General features: G+C 37.0%; 1 protein-coding gene across 2 annotated transcripts in view; it reads left to right on the top strand.

Moving 5' to 3' along the window:
- The window catches only part of DSCAM (DS cell adhesion molecule), a 390,325-nt gene that overhangs the window by 179,829 nt on the left and 190,189 nt on the right, over window positions 1-20,307 (top strand). For both annotated transcript variants that reach the window (XM_061988625.1, XM_061988624.1), the window contains exon 2: window positions 17,877-18,023. In XM_061988625.1, coding sequence (XP_061844609.1) covers window positions 17,877-18,023 — 147 coding nt within the window. The remainder of the gene's footprint in view (window positions 1-17,876; window positions 18,024-20,307) is intronic.

Consider the following 20,307-nt stretch of genomic DNA (forward strand, 5'->3'; position numbering starts at 1 on the left):
ATCTTCAAATCCTATTAGGTCCTCTCATGGCTATGTCTCCCTGGTAACTCACAGTTGTCCTATCATCCATCAATACATCCATATTCCTTTTTCTCTATACCTGTAAATTGATAGACCTCGATGTCATTGGTCACTTTATAGTCACTTTATTCACTTTCAGCTTTCTCTTTATTTTCAGGAATATTGCTCTTTTCACCTTCAAATTGAACAGAGTAATAATGCTGCTCTTAAAACCAAGGGAAAGGAACAGAGACAAGGTAGAGGAGTGCAGGTTCATATGCTGTTTCTTCTGTCAGCCTTTGTAAGTAAATTTGAGAAAGAGGGCAGCTCATTTATGCCTCCTCTTTGGATTTGTCACATTTTTTGAAGTGGATACTACAGGCACAAGACTGAAGTATGCTTACTTGGCATTATTAATGAGAACTGGTCTTATTCCTGATTTCCTTAGATTTAAAAGAAATTGCTTCAAGCCTAAGAGTGCAATTGAATATCCACATATTCAATTCCTAATTTCAGTCTAATTTTAATCTCTAATTCAAACATAGAAAAATCCTGATCTGGAAACTGTGTTTCAAAATGTTTTCTTACTCAGGTTTATTGTGAAACAAGAAGTAAAAGTAAAAAAGTGATTTCATAGTTTCAAAATAAAACTTCCCCACATTGAGAGCCAATGCTAAGAACTAATATTAACAGCAAAGATCAAGGACTTTTTTTTTTAGACAATAAATTAAGCACAAAGTATTTTTTAAATGTGTATTTGCACACATTCTTAAAGAGACATCTGTAATCACTTCTCCGTGAAAATATGATATGGAGCAATGTGAAAAAAGTGAAAAATATAGGATTTATATTAACATGAAAATTAATTTTAAGTTGAAAGAGAAGAAAATTTATACTTATATAATTCTGACAGAATCAGTAGTAGGAAATACTACTACTAATTTTCTAGTACTAATTTTCTAATATAGATTAGGTCCTAATCCAAACTGAAAACGGGAATTATAGAAATTAGGAAGAATATGAAGAAGACTTAGGTCTAAAACTAACATCATTTCTCACCCATGCTCTTCCAAATATCAGAAGAAATTTGATTGATGATTGGTGCTCATTATGTTTGAACCAGGCTATCAGCAACTGTTGAGACGATGTCTTGTTCTGTGTGAGCAAGTTTGTCACTGTTGCATTTTTTATATTTAGTCTATTAATTTCTCGAAAGGTGATACTTCTTTCAAAACTTTGACTCTTTATTTTAGAATATTCTGAATGAATGCAGCACACTTGATCTGGTCAGGAACTCAGAAGGAATGATAGTTAGAGAAATGGTTGCTTATGCATTCTAGGAATTTCTGTTCTCAGAGGCTTTTCAGCACAGGACAGATGTGTCCGGCAATGTGCAGAATAGTCATTTTATTGTAAAATTTTTATTAATTCAATTTAGAAAACCAAAGACAAGTTTCTTCAAATTATTAGCTGGCTTCACATGCATAAACAGACACATCCAAAGGAAGTTGCCCTGTAATGCTGTGCTCCCCAGCTCTCTTCTGGGGACACAAATAAAGGGTCTGGGCTGCTCAGAGGGAGATGATGGGGCCACAGTTTCTGTAGTAGTTTACTCTAACTCTGCCACAGCAAAGTATCTAATTCCTACAGGTCCTGCAAATTCTCATAGGAAAGAAAAATGTTCTGCTTATTTTTTTGTTCCTAAATAATCTTTTAAACTGTTTTGAACTTCCATGTTTCTACCTGGAACTTAGAGTTCCTATGCCCACTTTGCAATTTCTGCATGAACTGCAGTATTTTTTGTCAATAACCTATTACTTAGATTTTCCATCTTCTGTCTATTCTCAATCAATTTACTTTTCAGATTCTGATAGGGTATGCTGTTAGGTCTTGGCCTGCTAATTTAGAAGTGCTCTTTCTCATTATTCAGGTTCTTGTTGTGTCTCTTTATATGCTCTTTTTCATAACCTAAGATCTTTGGCTCTTAAAGCTGCCAGTGCAAAACTGGGCTTCCAGCTCTTCATAGAATCATAGAATCATAGAATCATAGAATCATAGAATCATAGAATCATAGAATCATAGAATGGTAGGGGTTGGAAGAGACCTTTAGAGATCATCTAGTCCTTGAATCATTCTTGCAGCTCTTCCCTGAATCTTACCCAATTTTCAACATTATTTCTCTTTTTCAAGTTGCTTTGATAGAAAATATGTCCATAAACAGAGCAGAAAAAGCTGCACAGTTATGAAATCTTCAGGTCCATTTTTCCTGAACTAAAATGTTGTTTGCCCCCTCCCTTCAGCAGGTAGTAGGACTTCACTGAATTCCTCCTTCCAGCTTCTTGTGTGTGAAAGATTTTTCCTGTTGTTAACTTTAGTTCATATATTATACATTTCATCTATAATTTATCATAGAGAGACCTTCTATTATTTATCACCTGCATGAAGACATGCATGTGCACACATGCATATATGGAATACTTTCTTACATAAAACTGAAGATTAATATATAAATATTTAACTGAGGTTGTAGTCTAAGCAAATATTGCTTCTAAAAGTTTTGGAACATACTTTTTTCAGCAACTCTAATATGTACCACAGAGTACAGTCTAGTAAGGGACAGTGATGCATCTTCATAGAATATTATTTTAAATGTGAGGAAGAACGAAGGTAATTTGAAAATTTTATCTTATTAAAGATGTTTTCTGTGTATTCTAGTTTCTTTTTCAAAACTTTCTGTCTTTTGAAAGCTAGTATTAGACTTAAACATAAATCGTATTGTAAGAAAAGAGAGGAATTTTTCTATAATCAAACACTGGAGACTTTCAATTCTATATACTACGTACTTTGGTGCAGTGTTAAGCTGGGACTAGTATACAGTGAGACAATGAGAAATGAACAATCATATTGTCTTTCATTAATTTAAGCAGCGTCTGTTGTTCAGAAGGCAAGCTATCAAACAAACTTTAAAGTACGTATACTCTTCTGTCACTGAGCCTTCTGTCACTGAGCCACAGTGAAACTCTGGGAGATTTTTGCCAGAATAAGAAACAGCCTGAGTCTTACAGAAAGTATTTGGTATTCATCACTGGAAAATCTCAGGTTCCCAAAATACACTCTAGCAAGTGTTTACCAGTTAATTGTAACAAATTCAAAATATAGAATCATTATTTAACTACACATTCATAGACTTTGGATGGCCTAAAATAGAACTATTTCCTTCTCATGTTAAAAGATCTGTATAAACTTTAGGAACCAGGAATTACTGTGTACCTGCTATTTCTGCTACCCAAATATGGTAAATGGTGAAAGGTTGCTGCTGCAGAAAAAGCAGCATCTGAGCTAAAAGACAATGTTGAAGTCATGCATTTTGACATAAAATGGCCCTAGAAAATACAAATCCAGTTTATGTTTGAAATTCTGTTAATCTCATAGTTTGCCTATAAATGTTCAGAAAAATTAGTCTAGGAAACCTTGACTAGAATACAGAGTCCTAGCCAACCAAGTGAGATCAGGTCTCTCCTTTGACACCTACCTTCTGTGTATACTCTACAGACTGTGCCACGGAAGAAGAGCTAGCCAGGTACTAAGAAGAAAGTGTAGAAGACTTTCAGCTTTAATACCTCATTTTAAATGATTAGGTCAAAGCAAGTCAATGTAACGGTTGGTCACACAATCAGATCACATCCAACCATTTACAATTAATTATTCAAGCCTTTCTTTGTGCTCCTGTCAGTTTGAACAGAAGAGCTGTCAGCTGTTGAGTCTCTATTGAAGACCAGCCTTAGATCGTTATTATTGAACTGCTTCTTACGAGGCCCTGGGACCGATGCTACTGTCAGAAAGAAAGGAAAATGAAACACGGCATATTGACTTTTGGATCTTTTGGATTTTTTTTCTCCTGTCTTCAGTGGTCTTTGCTCCGCAGTGTGCTGTGCTTTGTACAATACTCCCTTTGCTCCAGAAAGCAAAGTCAACAAGACTCAATTTACAGAAACTGCATATATGTTCCATCTTTTTTAATGAAAATGCTCTAGGGAGGGAGATACTGTGTCTCAACTGTGGACATGGTGTAGAATGCAAATCCTAGGGTCAGTGATACAAACTTGGGGCTCTGCCTAAGGGAATTGGAGTGAAGAAAAATTGAATTTCTCTTGAGAGATAATACTGTGAACTATGAATGCAAAAACGTTGACCCAAATAACAGTTGCTTGAGAGATTGAACCAATGCAGAATTTGCTTAGAATAAATGCCATACAGCTGTCAGATTTTGGTACATTAATTTTCTTTTTATAAATTTCATTTATGGCTGTTCACATTCCTAAGCCATTGGCTGCATAAAATAGTATACTCAGAATAAAGTTGAATATCAAGAAAAGGAAAGAAAAATAGTTTTAGTTCAGAGCTTTCCCTTCATTACTTTTTTGCTGCCTGTTTTGAAAATTAGGGATGATTATTTTTAAATGTTCTTATCTAAGTGACACTAGCATGTTTTGAATGCTTTCATAAAATGTCAAGTCCCCAAAACTGCACTGTGTTTTCTCAAGGCAAAAAAAAAGTATACTGAAGCAAAATGTGTGAATATCCTTACTTCACATAAATTTGTCCAAAAAAAGTACTTATAGACCTGATGCATTTAAAGCACTGTGTACAGAGAATCACATCACTTTCCCGTCAATTCCCATGCACAAGTAAGAACAACAGACCACTGGTACCTGATTTTTAATCCCTTTTAAGCCATATTCTGATTCCTTAAATGAGACACCTGTATATGGTTCACAGATTTTATAATGCTCCTCTACTTGAAGGTATTTTTTATCCCCATGTGCTAATCCTTTAAAGAAAAATTCTGTGTATGCAGTTGGACCCATATTGTGCAACAGGTCACGAATGTTTCTTACTTAACACTGTAGACGCACTGATCATTGTTTCAAAGTATGCACTTAAGATTCTGCACATCTTGGATTGACTGAACATGCTAGGCATGTCTGTCAGGTCGGTCCTGTTCAAGCAACTTCACGATGCTTGCATTTTCTGTAAATATCAATTGTATAGATTATATAGATTCATGTATAAATGTTATTAGCATTGTCAAGACCATTTCTGTTAATGTCAAATCATGTGGACAAACAAGGTCAGTCTGTGACTCAAAATGTTGTTTAATGGTCTGTGGAGATAAAGACAATGACTCTTCAAGAAGGCTGCTTAGGATCCAGGCAATGTTGGTCTCTACTTTGCCTTTTTTTTTTTTTCAGTTTTCAATCTAATGCTATGCTTCTTCAAAAATAAGTTTTTAAATTGGAAAAAAATGATTTCTTCAACTTTCAGCCAAAGTGTAATATTTAGAATATGATTTTGCAGTAGTTTGTATATATCTCTGTTTTCTTAACAGTCATAATTCAAAAGATACAAAAAAACACCTGATAGTGTTTTCATTACTTAATAAATGATGCCTTACAACCCTAAACCAGAGCTGTTAAGTGTTAACAAAATAGATGCTTTCTGTCATTTGTCAAATTAATTCTATCTTTAAGTACAGGAAGACCCTGGGCAAAGGAGAAGCCTGTTTACAAGCAGGCTTGCCTGAAACGTTAGTCTGACAAAAAGCTATATATTCAAAATAATTTATTCTGATGTCTTCATACAAAATGAGCAACAGTACACAAAAAACCCTAAAACAACAGGTGGAGTATGCTTGTAAACTCTGGCAATTGAAGCAGTAAAGTAGTAGTAAAATTTAGCTCAGAGAAATTTACATATTCAAACTAGACATATTCAATTCTAGGGACATTTTATGTCCTTCTTGTATACCTACACAAAAGGTTGAACAGTATCTGTCTGGTCTTCAGGCACAGCATGTAAAATAAGGAACAGGAAAGGATGCTTTTGTGCTCAAGTCGCAGGATTGGGATACAGGGTTCCCAAGTCTGCCACAAGCGTTCAAGATAACATCAGGCAAAACAACTAGCTTTACAGTGCCTCAATTTCCTGATAATTAAAAATAGGTAAATTATGAAAACAACCTGAGAAATGTATTTGGGCATATTTGCGTTACATTCCTGGTGTCTGGAAAGTTTCCCAAGTCATGATTCTCTGAGCAGTTCAGAGAAGGCAATTTAAAAACTCTAAAATCCTTACATTTATTTTAAAGGAATCATGTTTATTGTGCTTACAATATATTTTTCCTCAAACTGCCAATATAAAAACAGTAATAGCACAAAACCAAAATAATCTTTGTGAGAAGGTCTGGAACTACACATCCTTCCTAATTTTATCTGAAATACGTCTTTGAAATTGAGCTGTATTGAAATAGCCCATAATCTTTAGTTGATGCTCAACATAAATCACACTGTAAATTTAATTCATGCTGAAAAGTCATATTTATTGAACGCTTTTTATTTTTAGAAAGTTAATTTGCCAGAGATGTCAACAAAGAGTCTACCTTGACAAAGCACAGAAAATAAACAGCATGACTGAATAGAACAGAGCAGACCAGACCAGATCAGAGTATTTCAGTTAGAAGGGGTCTACAATGATCATGTAGTCCCACTGCGTGACCAATTCGAGGCTGACCTAAAGTTAAAGCATGTTATTAAGAGCATTGTTCAAATGCCTTTTAAACACTGACAGGCTTGAGACATCAACCACCTCTCTAGGAAACCTGTTACAGTATTTGACCACTCTCTTGGTAAAGAAATGTTTCCCAATGCTAAGTCTAAACCTCTCCTGACAGAGCTTTGAACCTTCTCACACATCCCAACACTGGATCCTTGGGAGAAGAGCTCAGCACCTCACTCTTGCCTTTGCCTCCTCAGGAAACTTTAGAGACCCATGAGGTTGCCCATCAATCTGCTTTTCTCCAAACGAGACAAGCCCAAAGTCCTTAGCATAAGACATTTCTTGCAGTTCTGTAACTGCTTTTGTTGCCCTTCTCTGGAAGCGTTCAAGGACCTTCATATCCTTTTTAAATTGTGGTAGCTAGAAATACTGTATGTATGTACAACATTATAACTCATATTCAAAGTGTTTCTGATTACTGAAATGTTTTAAGAGTTGTAAAAAGTCATAACCCAAAAAAGTGAGGTCTAAATGCATGCTAAATCTCCATTTGCTAATGCAGGGCTGTCTGGGATTAGCTTCTCAGGAATTGCTTGAAGTTATTCCAATGTAAAATCAGTGGCTCATTTTTTTTTTAATCCAGCAAACTTGATTATATGTGCAACTCATCTAATGTAACAATCAGTTGCTGTTTATCTAATACCCCTTTGTGGGATCACTGCATTGGATCAGGGTCCACAGGAGATCTTTTGTTTCTTTACACAGTATGGAACAGTCTTTCCCTATTTCTACTCTTGCTATTGTATTCCTGATACTCCTTATCTTCTGTTAAAATACTGCTTCATCGATTATTATGATGCTGTGCTGTATAGGAGCCCAATGAAGGTTCTATACTGAGGAAAATGGATATTAAGTCTTAAAAACTGGGACTAGCTTGTAAGGAGACTTTTTAAAAAGTGTTAAGTGCATGAGTGATGCTCTGAAAGCAGTTAAAAGTGCAAAATGTATTAAATGAAGCACTGTGCCTCACTTGTGTCTTGTGGAAGGGTAGACCAGTGATGGAAGTAGGTTCCTATCATAGTCCATAGCTAGGCATGTTCACAGTGGAAATCAGTGTGTATGAGAGAGGATAAGTTTCTAGAGGAAAAGTGGTATGTAGTTAATGGTAGGGAAATTTATTTTTTTAAAAAATGTCTGTTGAAAAGCAACTCCATATACTCAACACTGTTGTCTTGTTTGAAAGGTGGAAATATACATCATTCATTGATTTTTTCTTCTTCTTAAAAAGTACTCATTGGACTCTGTTCCCAAGGCACTGGCCAAGAGTCGGCAGGACAAATTATTTAACTCTAACTCCTCATGGTGATACTTCTTCTCACAGTTAATATTTTGAATATTTTTGTTCTAAAAGTCAACGTGGTTTACTTTTTAAAATTGAGGAAGACAATAACTTTTCCCCAAGTCATTACTCTAAAACCAAAATTAACCTGTTTAGATTTCCTTAATTTTACACTCTCAAAATGTCATTAGGTGAAAACACTACACTAGACTGTATGACACAAGACTTTGTTTTATTTGCTGCACATCCCTTAAATAAAAATTCTGAATACACAGATGTCTTGTGAAACTTTGAATAGATTTTTCATGAAGGGAAGTGGGTACTGTTTGAAGCTTCTTATAAAACTGATCCTTCAGGTTTAGACGCGTCATTACCTTCACAGTTACCTGCTAAATAAATCTGGCTAAATATGTGGGGCCACAGAGCTGCAGCAGCTCTAATTAATGTAGCATAATATTGATTATTTGCAGTTAGTCAAACTAATTCTGCCTGGTGGCGCTTGTAATTCTGTGTATGCGAGGCTGTGATTTATTCTGATCATATTGTCTATAACTGAATGTATTTTGCATATACAATGACTTTGAAGCTACAAACTGTTAAGGTGCACAGATGATGATGGTAACACAGACCAACTGCTGTTCAGGCCAAAGATGAAAGTTCTGCCTTTAGTTAACAAGCTTGTGTTTAAATTTAGAGGAGAGATGAGTTATGTTCCTTGATGCTGCAAGGAGTAAAGAAGTTTTTCTGTGCTAAGCCACTGGTCAGCTGCAGGCTATTTATTTACTTGGGATGCATCAGCAAAAGCCTGAAAGAAGAAATTTTAATCCTCTAGATAGCTCCATATATCATGGGCAAAGCCGAATCCTCTTTAATCAGAGCTCCTAAAACTGACTAGTGATTTTAAATTATCTGCTTGCTTTCAAGCTGAAATAAGGAGAGCAGCTTCTACAGCAATGTGAGCAAGGACCCAAATAATCTAAAACAGTGGCATTAAAGATTATAGCCATTTTGTTTAATATCCTGGAAGACTGACAGTTAACAACAGCAGGTAGAGAACTGTAGCTGCTCATGCCTGATGTATTCGTAAAAGATTAAGAGGCTGAACAATTAAATGTAAACATTATGTGATCAGTCACGTTTATACTATCCAATCATAAAGTAGTAACAATTCTGTGTACTAAAAAAATATGGCTCCTGCATCTATTTCTGCTTTAATAAAAGAAACCAAGGCATATTTATTCCTCCTTTATAAAACCTGAATACAGCAAATAGAGTATAAGTGGAATCGGTATGGAGAATTGGCTTGAAGTATATTTTTGCAGTCTCAGCATGGAGGGGGCAATAAAATGTGTTCTGATTTGTGTAGTTTCTCTAACAATCTGTTTTTCAGAATGGTCATTATCATAATATGCAAACATTTAAAAAAAGATAGCACTGCACATATAATATAGCATATAATAGCAATACTGCTCATATATCTTTCCTTATTCTGTGATTACAGAAACAAAAATGAATTCACATTACAGTTGAATTTAAAGCAACTAAAACTGTGAATACAGATACCACCAGCTTTCAGGACCTCTCTCATTTTTGAGCGTCGTGTTCCTGGCTGAATGTGAACCCATCAAACTATGACAACTTTTGTTTCTATGGTAATGCTGTGACTGACTCAGCACATAACACCTTGAGCAGCTCTGACCTCCATTGGCAGAGAGGCGGGATAACTGATCAATAACAGATCTCTTCAGACTGAGGTGTCACCAAAATAGATGTTTCTTGAGGAGGGACCTGACTGAAGTAGAGGAGGGTTAAAGGGTGACGATGTAAGTAAAAATCTTAGTTTTGAACTGTCAGTTCTACATCAGTTTTGCAAAGTTAAGAATCCATGTATGTTGAACCATGTTAGTTTTAGTATTGGAAATGTTTATAAATGTCCTTAATTCTTTGTAGAGAGATAATATCAATTATTTTTTATTGAACCTAAACAAGATTATGTGCCTACATAAATGACCAAAAAGCCTCATATGAGGTTGTTGGCTTATTATATAGATACGCAAATGTAATTCTGGAAAAGACAAAACAAAACAGAATGGAAAGGGAAAACTAGCTTCTGTGTAACTGAAGAAAACTTCAGACCTGTAAGCTCAGTCCTATGAGAGAGATACATCTCTGCAAGCTTTGAGGAATCTGGAACAATAGATCAAATATGGCAGCAGCCTCCTTCTCCTAAGAAATCCACTTCCTATGACTTTAATACTTATTTCTTTCCTTGTGTCCAAAAAAAAAAGAGGGAAAAAAAAAAGTCAAAGACTTTAATTCCTCATGAGTGACATCTTACTGGAATTTTTCTCCTAGAAACTGAGTCACAGTCAAGGTAGCCTCTCTAATTACCAAAGCTCAGATCTATGATAGACAAAGACCAGGCCCTGTAATGCAAATAAGTATTTGGTTCTTCAACAGGTATGCCTGAAGGATGGAGATGGCAGCACAAGGGAGGTTTGATTGAGGAAGTTCATTGCCCCTGGGGTGTAGGGAAGTGCTGTGGTTTCCCTCCTGTTCCTGCTTCAGCAATTCAGCTGCAGATTGTGTCCCTGACAGGTAGAGGGGCATTGGGCAACACACTTCAAAGGTGCAATTTGTAGAGCCCAGAGCTGAGGGAATATGAAGAACTAAGAAAAGTCAGTTTTATCCTCTCTAAAGTCTGCTAGCAGGGCCTGTGAGCTTGGCTACACTGCAGAAGTGAGTTTGTTCCCAGTCATGTTTTGACCATCTACACTACCTAATGTGAGCAACACCCCAGGTGTTTCATGTAGGTTGAGTACATTATGTGAGTGGTTCTTGGTAAAGTGAAATCCTTACCTCGCTCTTACTCCACATGCCCCACTTAATCTAATCTTTGGTTTGTGTATTAAAAACATTCACAGGACTCTGACATCAGGCCACAGTTTAAGCATGGCTGCTTCTAGCACATTTTCCATGCCCGGAGCAGCAGATTGTTTTGCTTTGAGAATGATGTTGTAGCAACACTATAAAACTGAGTTATAGCTTACTCACTACTTTGGCTCTGTAGAGAGGTTTATCCCCTTGCATGCACAGGTATTGCTAGAAATTTGCTTAGCAAAAGCAGTTCTATTCAGTGGAGGTGACAAGTACAGCTGATAAAAGTTTATTTGTTCTGTATTATCATTTGGCACATAATTAGAACGGCCATCTGTTCTCTTAATTCCTATCAACCCAATTTAGACTGCAATAACATAATGCTCTTAGATGTGTTTCCAACAAAGTGAAAATCAGATGTGATTTTTGGAACCATCTTAAGGATAATATTGCCCCTATTTAAAGACTACAAGCAAGCTGGGGGAAGAGAGCGTGATAAAAGAATAATTAATGTTACAACTTTTAAATATTCTCATTTTCATACAAGAATATTATGCACTAATTTGACAGGAAAGTGTTCACATTTTCATATGAATTATACATGAGAACAATTTCACATAGGAAACCTAAACAGAATTATTTTAACTTATTACTCAGGCCTGTAAAATTTTATTTTAATGTCTGATATTATACAGTCTAATGAAAGGCATTAAAAACCTTACATAAGAGCAATTTTGTAATTGTTAATGTGACCTCACTTAGAGAAATGAGCACATGATTTGCTAATATAGCTCATCTTTAATGAAGTCACTAGGTTATTTAGGACACTGGTCAACAGATAGTAATATGAGGAGTGTGTTTCTAAAATGGCATTGGATTTGGGGTCCTTAGTTGAAGTTGATCAAGGCTAGGTACAATTCAGTTTCCTTCCTCTCTTGTTTATTCTCTTCAGGATCTTCCCAATTTGAAACACATATCTTCAAATGAAGCAGTATTCTAATATCTCAGATAAATATATAAATTTAAAATTTCAATTAATAAATTAAATTTTGTTACATGATGATAAAGTATGCAAACTTTTCAAATGCTGATGTAATGGCAAATGGTGATATGGTTTGGTGAGTTGTGAAGAGAGGTTGTGTGATAAAGAGGTCCGATTTGAACATGTAGTTTTTCATACTGCCAGCTCTAGTGCCAAGACGGACAGAGAACAGGTTGCATCTACAGAATGGGGGAAATCTATACTCTAAGTCCATGACTGAAAAGGAGATCACAGTTTTCAATTAATAACTGAAGAAGTTGACATTGATCAGATGTAATTCCTGCATGCATAAGTGGAAGGAAAAATAGTATGGAGAAGAGTGGTGACATATTTCCTTCACTGTTGTGAACTTATGTGCATGATCCAAACTTGAAAGCAAACTTCAAAAAGTTATTAAGGTGCTGGGCAAAAACTATGGGAATATTTCAATATATTAATAATTCACAGTAAATGATTTAGGAAATTCAATCTGTATAACTAATTAAGGACAAAGATGGTTTAAGAGGTAATTTCCTCATGTTCAATAAGTACTTAAATGGGCAGAAGATTTCTGACTGCAGAGGAAATATTTAATGAAGGCACAGTAAGATCCAACAACTGGAATCAAAGCTGGATAGACAACAAACAATACACTAACTTTCAAAAGTGAGAATAATTAACCATTGGAATAATTTACCCAGGGACATCACATGATCTCTGCTTACAAGAATCTTTAATCATGACTAATGTCTTTTTAAAAAAGGTATAGCTTACCTTCCAGTTATGGACTTGGTGCAGGATTTAATGGGTAAAGCATGAAGGGTGAGAATAAATTACTCTAAATGGCCCTTGGATCTATTTTTTTTTCCAATCTCACTATGAGGCAAAGTTATATATTAATGACAGATGAGATATTGGAGAAAAAGTTACGGATTCCATTCTCTATTTTTCCACTGAATAGTGTACGTTGATCCGTGTATCTGAATAAGCTTCTTTGTAAAACATTTCAATATTAAATAGTATGTTACTATGCTTGCCCATCTCACCAAGTCAAAAAATCTTATGGATTCCTAACAGCCTTTGAACTCTCTGAATGAAATTCATAATACAGATATTGGGCCAGGTTTTCAAAGGCATCAAGCACCAAAAACCAAAAAAGATGGAAGCTTTCAATGTCTCTGAAATTCAGATGCTGAAATTATTATAATCAAGTTTTCAAGGCATTAACACAAACACTGCTGAGGAGGAGTAATGAAAGGGAAATATGAGCTCTATTTTGACAGTGTTCTTTTTAATTGTTGTGAAGGAGGCTTCTCTGCCTTCCTCCCTTGAAGCCTAATAACAGCCAAACAAACAAAAAACTTCAGTTTATCTGAAAAGATGTTCCATATTTTAAAAAATCCCTTATTTGTCATATTAACTTGGTGAGTAAAAAAAAATTGGACTTTGTTACGGCAAAGCAAAAGCGATTAAATGAAATGTGCCTCAAGAAGAAAGCACTCCCCTAGATCAACAGGGCAATAAGAGATTGTCAATCCCCATCCTGGTGCATTTCTAAACACTTTTTGAAGTACAGAAGGCAGAACACTCAACATTTTGTCTTTGTCACAGCTGACAGCCTGTCAGTTTTAATGAAAATGCTCTCCGTTTAGAAGATGACAGAAATTACATGCATTTCCCCTTTTATTTCTCTGTCATCTTTTCTGTCTTGCATTTTTACGTTAGAAGGAGGGGTTGGTTATTAAAGCATTACATAAGTATGCAAAATATATTAAGAAGAAAAGAAGAAAAGGAAAAGCTTTAGCCCTGCAATTATACACAATGTCTGTTGGTGAGAAGTGTATATTGTGGGATAACATCTGATGTGTGGCAATAACTATTTACTTTTAATTATCTTTAAAGAGGATGAGACAAAAATGTCAAGATAATGCTTTAAGTGAAGGTTTTATTAATATGATTGCCTGAGTAATTTCCAACAGGAAGATGATCTAAGCAGTGTTAGATAGCTAAAGTGTGTTCATAACTTCTCTATAAAATTCAGCAAGACAACATTGAAAAATTTCTTATCTGTGCACAGCCTTCACAAACCTCTTTTATTAAGTGGCAGGCTTTTAATAAAAGTACCCACTCTCATTGACCCAAATGTATAACTTTACTTAAGTAAACTTGCTTCTGAAGCTGAAGAGGGAAGGCTTTGCTTGCAAATAGAAGAGAATAATATTGGATATAGAAATAGCTTACAAATCTATACCTATTCTTCAGTACTGCAGTAGCCACTCCATGTTTCCCCAGTTTCAGTTCTAGAGCAAGTATTAGCAGCAATACAATGTACAAAGTAGAAATACCAAAGAAATGAACTTTTGGCAGCTTTAAGGGAACTCTGAATTTGATCTTTTAACAATTTCTGTGACAGTTGCTTCATGTTTATCCTAAGGAGAGAGACAAGTTTGATTATTAATGATGGTGTGCATAGAGCATATCTTAAAACAGTATAGAGGATCTGAAAATAGTGAGAGCTTTAGAAAAGCATAGAGAAAGGAATTACTTTTTAAAGTTTAGACATATTTGTATGATCTTTTACTTCTGCATACTAGTAGTATCTAACAATGTGACTTTTTGTAGAAATAGAATTATGTATACTTGGCACAGGTGAAACTGTATCCTAGAAAAAGAAAGCTACAGGAAGACAATGTAAAAGGAGCGTATTTGCGCCTCTCAGCTGTTTAGGTTCCACTTGCTTGACAGAAATGCACGCTATGTGCAGATTTACTAGAGGAACCAGAAAAGTCACAGCCATGCCATTAGCACATTTCTATCTGTTCCTAATCCTGTGATGCAATAGCAGTTGAACAGTGTCTCCACCAACATCTACAAGGAATAGTTGGGTAACAAGAGTTACATCCCAGCTTGAAAAGTCTGATCTAAGTCTTGATTTGGCTGCAGAGAACATACCTGCATGCTATATGCAACATTGGTTCAGCACTCTGGTAGCCCTGTCAGCTGAGTGGCATTGCTGTGGGCAAGCTCATGTCTGAACTGGCTGTGCTGTCTGAAATACAGAGATAGTTAATGCTCACAGAGCTGGAAACAGAAACAAGAAAAGATTGTCTTTGCTGTAACCGAACATTAACCCCAAGTAAGGTCCTTAAATGTGCTTCTCATCTCCGAAAGCCATCATTTTATGCTGCCTACAAACTAAGAGACAACTGTGCATTAAATACCTGTAGTTCTTATATTTCTTGGTAAAGATGGATTTGCTTTATGAATATTTCAGCATTGCAGAATCTGCATGTTACATAGAACTCAAGCTCATGGCTTTCACATCAAAATTCTAAATATCCTGGTAACCAAGAGTTAAAGATAAACCTTGTTAAAGGGTACAGATGTTGAGTATCTATGTGATGAGGAGATAGAGTGGAGGAGGACAAGTCTTTACATATGAGTAATTGGGGACTGTGAAAGAAAAAGGAAGAAACACTCAGCATAAGATGTTGTATTATATCTAGGAGTTAAGCTGTGATGATAATAATAATAACAGTAATAAAGTATTCTCTGACCAACAGGAAGAGCTTCATCTGTGTGAATCATTGTTTCAAGGACAGGGAGCTGCTGGAGAGAGTTCAGTGCAGGGCCACAGAGATGATAGAGTGGAGCATATCCCTTATGATGAAAGGCTGAGGGAGCTGAGGCTATTCAGCTTGGAGAAGAGCAGACTGAGGGGTCACCTCATTAATGTTAACAAATATGTAAAGGATGGGTGTCAGGAGGATGGAGCCAGGCTCTTCTAAGTGACGGCCAATGATAGGGCAAGGGACAATGGGTACAAGCTGCAACATAAGAGGTTCCAAAGAAACACAAGGAAGAATTTCTTCACTATGAGGGTGATGGAGCACTGGCACAGGCTGCCCAGGTGGGTTGTTGAGTCTTCTTTTCTAGAGACACTAAAAACCCACCTGGACGAGTTCCTGTGTGATCTATTCTAGGTTCAGTAGCCTAGAATATGCCGTGCGGTTTATGCTTTTCCAAAGCTGTGACCTAACTGCTTCCATACTTGTGCCTTGACTTTTGAGAGACTAGAGGCAGCCAGACAACTCACCAGTATGATTATTTTATAATTCAGTATGCATGCAAGGATGAGAAAGGTGGGCTGATGTTGCTTTTTTCCAATATTCTCTGCTCTAAGGGTCAGTCCTGTGACATTAAATGGTTCTTAAATATTTTCTTTCCATTCTTGTAGGTTGTGATTTAAAGGAGACTGCCCTCTGTAATCATACCATTTCCTTTCTGTCTTTTCTCTGGTAGATTGCTTTCCCACTGATGTATTTGTGAGCACGCACCCTGACTACACTTAATTATTAGAAAGTCATTGCTCAAATGGAGCTCTGAAGAAAAGGAAATATTTCTTATAGTATATTACTCAATATTAGTTCATAATGGGTTTCATTTTTGTGTTTACTCTCCCATAATTTGAGAGCCAGGTATATTTTATAATATGTTGATGCAAGCACATGTATTATAAGAGCTACCAGATACCAGAGAAAAAAAGAGCAGTGATTGAAAGTAGGATCTTAACATTTTCTCTAGTGTAAAAGTTTTAGAAAAGCATTCATAGCTTAAACTGCAGAATTTAAATGGAAAGAGGGGTCAGGTGAGACCCAAGCATGCAATGCATTCTATTCATGTTACTTCTAATTATTGGAACTTTAGACTAGTCTAAATATGTATATGTTAGCTTTTGTGTGTCCTTGCTTTTGAGAACATGCATTTACAAACAGAAGAGAGACATTTATGCCAGTGTCAAATGATCAAAGCTGCACATGTGTATATATGTACAGTGACATTTCCTACATATTCTAGAGTTAATAACAAAAAAAAATATGTATTTGATGAGAACTTCAAATATCTTATTTTCAAATTGAATAAACACCATGACAAATGCTGACCATGAGCATGTCAGTTGTGTTCAGTTTTAGGGGAAGACACTTTGTTGGACGTAGTTTTCTTCCTGAAAGAAACCTTTCAGTTTTAAAATTAAGAGAAGAAAAAATATCTTTGGACATTAAATAAAACATTCTGTGCAGTTTATTTAATCCTTTCTTTTATACAGAGTCTACCTGCTTACATAGTGCTTCTCTAGTCACAAAATGCAATTTTATTAATAAACAAAAGTTCACAGCAGGTCAAATAATGTAGTAACTTGTCTTCTGCCAGTAGCTTAGCTATGGAAGTACTGAGCTGAAGACACCTTAGCCTGCTGAGAGCTGGAGTTTGTTTGCCACCAGGAAACATCAACAGGGTTGGGTGAGACCATTCCTGAGACTCATGTTGTTTAGCTTGCAGCTGGCACAGATGTGTACAACTTCATGGTGAACTTCTCAGGAAGTTGTGTGTACAACTTCAGCAGTGTAGGGAACATCAGCAAGACTGGTTTTGTTGTCCTTGTTTTCCTGTCCCAGCTGAAGCAGGCTATGGAGCAGGGCTGTGCAGTATATGGTGCTTATGGCCAGAGTCCTTTAGTAAATACATTCCATATTCTTGGGGTATAAACGTCCTCATCTTGTAAGTTTCTCTTACTGATCCTTTTAGCTTTACTTTTTATGATAATTTTTTTCTCCGTTTTCTGGTTTCCCTGGACAACAGATGTAATTTTGGCTAATATTGTTTAATTAAACGTGCCATCCCAGACCATCTTTCTAATACATACAGCTGTGATGGTTAGTTGTCATCATATCACTCTACAATATTGAATTAAACTGGATTAAATTCTGCATTAGCTTTTTACTTGATGTTTTATTTCAGCTGTCTCTCGGATATTGTTTGTCAATTGTTACATAAACCGTGGCACTTATCTTTCCTTCATTACTCACATTTTCATTACAGATCCCTAACTTTTTTATAAGAAGTGCACAGGAATTAATATCTTTACATACCTTTGCAGCAAAAGCTTAGTAAACTGATAATTGACAGCTTCTAAACTCTGTTAAAAAACCCTTCAGCCTGTGTAATCCATGCCCCAGAGTGAGCAAGCAGAACCCAGTAACTACCTGCAGATACTTTAATACTGTAAATTTTTGTGTCTTTCAGGACCTAGATTTCTCATCACATCCACGGGAGCCTTGTATATTTTAGATGTACAGAATGAAGATGGACTGTACAACTACCGATGTATCACAAGGCACAGATACACTGGAGAAACTCGACAAAGCAACAGTGCAAGACTTTTTGTATCAGGTGCTCCTTTAATTATAATGTTAAATTGAGTATTGTATATGCCTCTCTCTACTATGCTAATTTGACAAGGTGGGTTCTTACGTCTGCATACCGTCTATCAGATGGAATCTAGAAGTGGTCAGCTGTGAGCTGCTGCTCCAGAATAAAGTGTTCTCTTTTAAAATAATATTTTTCCGTTTTTCACCTCCTGTTAGATATTTCCAGAGAGCTTGTGGGGTGCATTGGCATTTAGTGCTGTGATTTTTAGTAGCTTTAAAGTACTTTATAGAAGGACTGTGGATTTCAAGTGCATTTCAGCTTTCCTTTTCATTCATCACATTCCTTCTCTGGGGAAGACAATGTACTACCTTGCTTCCAGGAGGAGTCTCTAGCTCAAAGGGGTACATGACCTGTCCCAGACCACCCCAGGTGCAGCAGGCAGATGGGAGGGTTAGCTCAGGTCTGGCCATATGCAGAGCTAAGAGTCTAAAGGCAAATGGCCTTGTGCAGCAGGTAGGAAAAGGAGAAGGTAGATAGGATATTTTAGTTTTCCCTTGTAATTGTAAATTGTCTGATTGTCATATGTGTGATGGGCTGTTGGGGTCTCCACACACACATGCACCAGACACTCAGGGCTGTCAGAATGGTGCTGCTCCAATCCTACATTCACCCCATTTTATCTCTGTGAGAGGAGTTGCCAGTTGTGGGTGAGGTAAGAAGGAGAAGCAGACCCTAGGCCTGGATTTGGAACTTGCTCTGAGGCATCTCTGTATAGGATTATCTCTTCTCCATCTCCCCTTCCTCTCTTCATTTTCTGGTTGCCTGCAGTTGCACCCTCTTTTGTGTGTGAGCAAATCTGCAATTATATTCCCATATCTAGAGTTAGCTAGGACCATATCCTGGACTCTCGCTTCTTTCTCTCTGGATCCTTGCCTTACAGAAGACATGCCCCTCATCCCACTGGAAGCCCCACAGAGCTTTTTCTCCTTCTCACTGTTACTGAGTTTCCCTAAATAAAGATCACAACCCTAAAGAGCAGTCAGGGTCTGGTGACCTTCACAGTCTAACAGTCAGTGGGGTCATTCTCCTTTTTTACCTTGTCCTCATGTCTTTTGGCCTTTTTGTCAGGAAAACAACCAAAAAATTAAGTCTAGTGATTAGGTCTGAACTCTCCACCCTCTGCCTGAGAGCTTGAAGGGAAACAGAGATAGGCACAAGATTTTGCATTAGTAACATACTTCCTGCCCTCCTCCAAAATGGTCATTGCTGAAGGATTCTAGAGCACTCTGAACACACAAGTCAGTACTGAAATATAGTAATGATTAGAATAAATAGTGTGATTGTTCAGATTAGAATCACTTACCAGTCAGATCCAGGAGTTTCTTCCTTTGATATACATCCCCTGTGGGTAAAACACTTGCTTCTGCTTTTGCCAGCCAGATGAAGAAGTAGTTTTCCTGACTGCTTTTGTCTTAGAAGCATAGGCAGGGTCCTATCTTTCTAGTTGGCTCCATATTATGGACTGTTTCCGTATGAAATCATGCTAAAGCTGAGCCAGTGGTAACATAAATAAAATCAGAGTTGTATCTTGGTTACCATAGGAAACTTTCTAGTACAAAAATCTCACTAGTATAAAATAGTATAAAACATCTCACTGGACAAGATGGGAAAAATGAAAACTGTTTTTTCATAGAATCATAGAATGGTAGGGGTTGGAAGGAACCTTTAGAAGTCATGCAGTCCAACCCTCCTGCTGAAGCAGGTCCACCTAGATCAGGTCACACAGGAATGCATCCCAGCAGATCTTGAAGACCTGCAGGGAAGGAGACTCCACACCTACCCTGGGCAGCCTGTGCCAGGGCTCCCTCATCCTCACAGTGAAACAGTTATTTCTTATGATTAAGTGGAACTTTTTGTGTTCCGGCTTTCTCCCATTACCCCTTGCCCTGTTTCTAGACACTAGAAAAAAAGGGATGTCCCAACCTCCTGACACCCACCATTTAGATATTTATAAATATTAATGAGATCTCCCCTCAGTCTCCTCTTCTGTAGACTAAACAGCCCCAGTTTCCACAGCCTTTCCTCATAAGGAAGATGCTCGAGTCCCCTGATCATCTTGGTGGCCCTGCGCTGGACCCTCTCCGAAAGTTCTCAATCCCTCTTGAGCTGAGGAGCCCAGAACTGGACACAGGACTCCAGATGAGGCCTCACCAGGGCAGAGTAGAGGGGGAGCAGAACCTCCCTCGACCTGCTGGCCACACTCTTCTTAATGCATCCCAGGATGTCATTGGCCTCCTTGGCCACG

Source organism: Colius striatus, chromosome 1, assembly GCF_028858725.1.
Source record: "Colius striatus isolate bColStr4 chromosome 1, bColStr4.1.hap1, whole genome shotgun sequence".
NCBI classification, from domain to species: Eukaryota; Metazoa; Chordata; class Aves; order Coliiformes; family Coliidae; genus Colius; species Colius striatus.